Source organism: Hippocampus comes, unplaced genomic scaffold (assembly GCF_001891065.2).
Source record: "Hippocampus comes isolate QL1 unplaced genomic scaffold, H_comes_QL1_v1.1 C16948932, whole genome shotgun sequence".
In the NCBI taxonomy this organism is placed as follows: Eukaryota; Metazoa; Chordata; class Actinopteri; order Syngnathiformes; family Syngnathidae; genus Hippocampus; species Hippocampus comes.
In genome coordinates, this window is record NW_017841320.1 from 1 (window position 1) to 1,347 (window position 1,347).

The 1,347-nt window shown below is 50.9% G+C and overlaps 1 protein-coding gene across 1 annotated transcript; it reads right to left on the bottom strand.

Moving 5' to 3' along the window:
• Window positions 1-276: 276 nt before the first annotated feature.
• Window positions 277-1,118, bottom strand: LOC109509558 (son of sevenless homolog 2-like). The gene is made up of 3 exons (XM_019859389.1): window positions 874-1,118; window positions 686-805; window positions 277-616 (listed from the first exon to the last, which is right to left on the bottom strand). The coding sequence occupies exons 1-3, from the start codon at window positions 1,086-1,088 to the stop codon at window positions 292-294; spliced, it is 660 nt and encodes a 219-aa protein (XP_019714948.1). The 5' UTR covers window positions 1,089-1,118; the 3' UTR covers window positions 277-291.
• Between the last annotated feature and the right edge of the window lie 229 nt (window positions 1,119-1,347).

The following is a 1,347-nucleotide window of genomic DNA, read 5'->3' on the forward strand; positions in this document are numbered from 1 at the left end:
CATTCGGGCCACACTAGAAGACAGCTGCAACTTTCACCCTCCAATCTCGTGTTGGTTGAAGGCGCTATTTTTAAATGAGGAATTTCAACAAAAACAGGACAGTGGTCTTTAATGTACAATCCAAACAAGGAACCAGGCTGAGGTAGGAAATTGGCGGTCACGCAACGCGCTCTGCTGGAAGTCAAACAAAGCCTGGCAAAGTCTCGAACAAAAATGAACTATTGTTCAAAAACTGTTCCAAGGATCACAAAAATAAAGATGAATGAGGCCACGAGTTTTTGTCGCTTGAACTCATTCAAGTCCTACACTGGACCAGAATAAGTGCTTAGGTGAAATAATGATCTGAAAATAGTTATTTGAGGAAATTTGGTCAAACTCAATTCGAGGAGGGTCGAGCATTTCTGGAAATAAGCTTTTTGAGCAAATCCGGCATGCGTCGACGGTCTTGCTGACCTCGTAGGTGTGGTCCAGGCGGTAGACGGGCACAGAGTTGATGGCGCTGACCACCTCCAGCACGCCGTTGAAGTTGTTGAGCTCCTGAAAGACCTGCAGAATCTCGATGACGCGCGTCCACACCGCCACGCGCTCCTCCAGGTTCATGGTCTCCACGATGCACCTGCCACCCAATTTCCGACACTTAATTCGGGCGGCGCCGCAAATAAGCACTCGTCGGTGCGACGCTCACTTCTCAAACCACAGCGTGAGGTTGGTGGTGTGTCGGATCATTCGGAGCAAGTTGGGCGAGTTCTTCTCTTTGTCCTCTTTGGTCCACACGCTTCCCACCAGCTCGGACGGCCGCACGGCTCTGCGGATGGCAGGCCGCCGTCAGCGACCGTTTCTCGGCGGTCGCCGGCTCCACGGCCGCCCACTCACCTGTAGAGCTCGGACTCCAGCAGGGTCAGCTGCCGGGCGATCTCGATGGGGTGCAGGGTCATGAGATCGAAGGAGTCCACCTGGCCGGTGCGGCAGATGTGCCACTCGATGGGCGGGGGCGGGCTCTCGAAGGTGATGTTGTGGCTCACGCCGTTTGACTGCGTCTGCAGCTTGCGGCGGATGATCTTGTTGATGGACTCCACCCACTTCCGCATGGACTTGCCTGTGGTCAAAAGCAGAGGAATCGGGTCATGGAGCTTCATTCAAAGTGGAACTAGTACGGACCGGTGACTTTTTAAATCACTGCCCGACTAAGTGGGGATATCGGTCCAAATAATAATCACAGTTTATGTTTTTAACGGCCATTTTTTGGACTTGAAAACGACCTCTGTATATCATATCTTTTAGTTGTTATTGAAAAATGTTTCTGCCAAACGTCGGAATCGCCCGAAAAAAAAAAAAAAAAAAAAAAAA

What these genes read in the sequence shown, in the direction of transcription:
- LOC109509558 (XM_019859389.1), bottom strand. Translation starts at nt 1,088, where the DNA reads ATGCGGAAGTGGGTGGAGTCCATCAACAAGATCATCCGCCGCAAGCTG. An exon ending in CTGGAGTCCGAGCTCTACAG is followed by an intron (nt 806 to 873) that starts GTGAGTGGGCGG and finishes TGCCATCCGCAG; the next exon opens with AGCCGTGCGGCCGTCCGAGC. An exon ending in CTCACGCTGTGGTTTGAGAA is followed by an intron (nt 617 to 685) that starts GTGAGCGTCGCA and finishes ATTGGGTGGCAG; the next exon opens with GTGCATCGTGGAGACCATGA.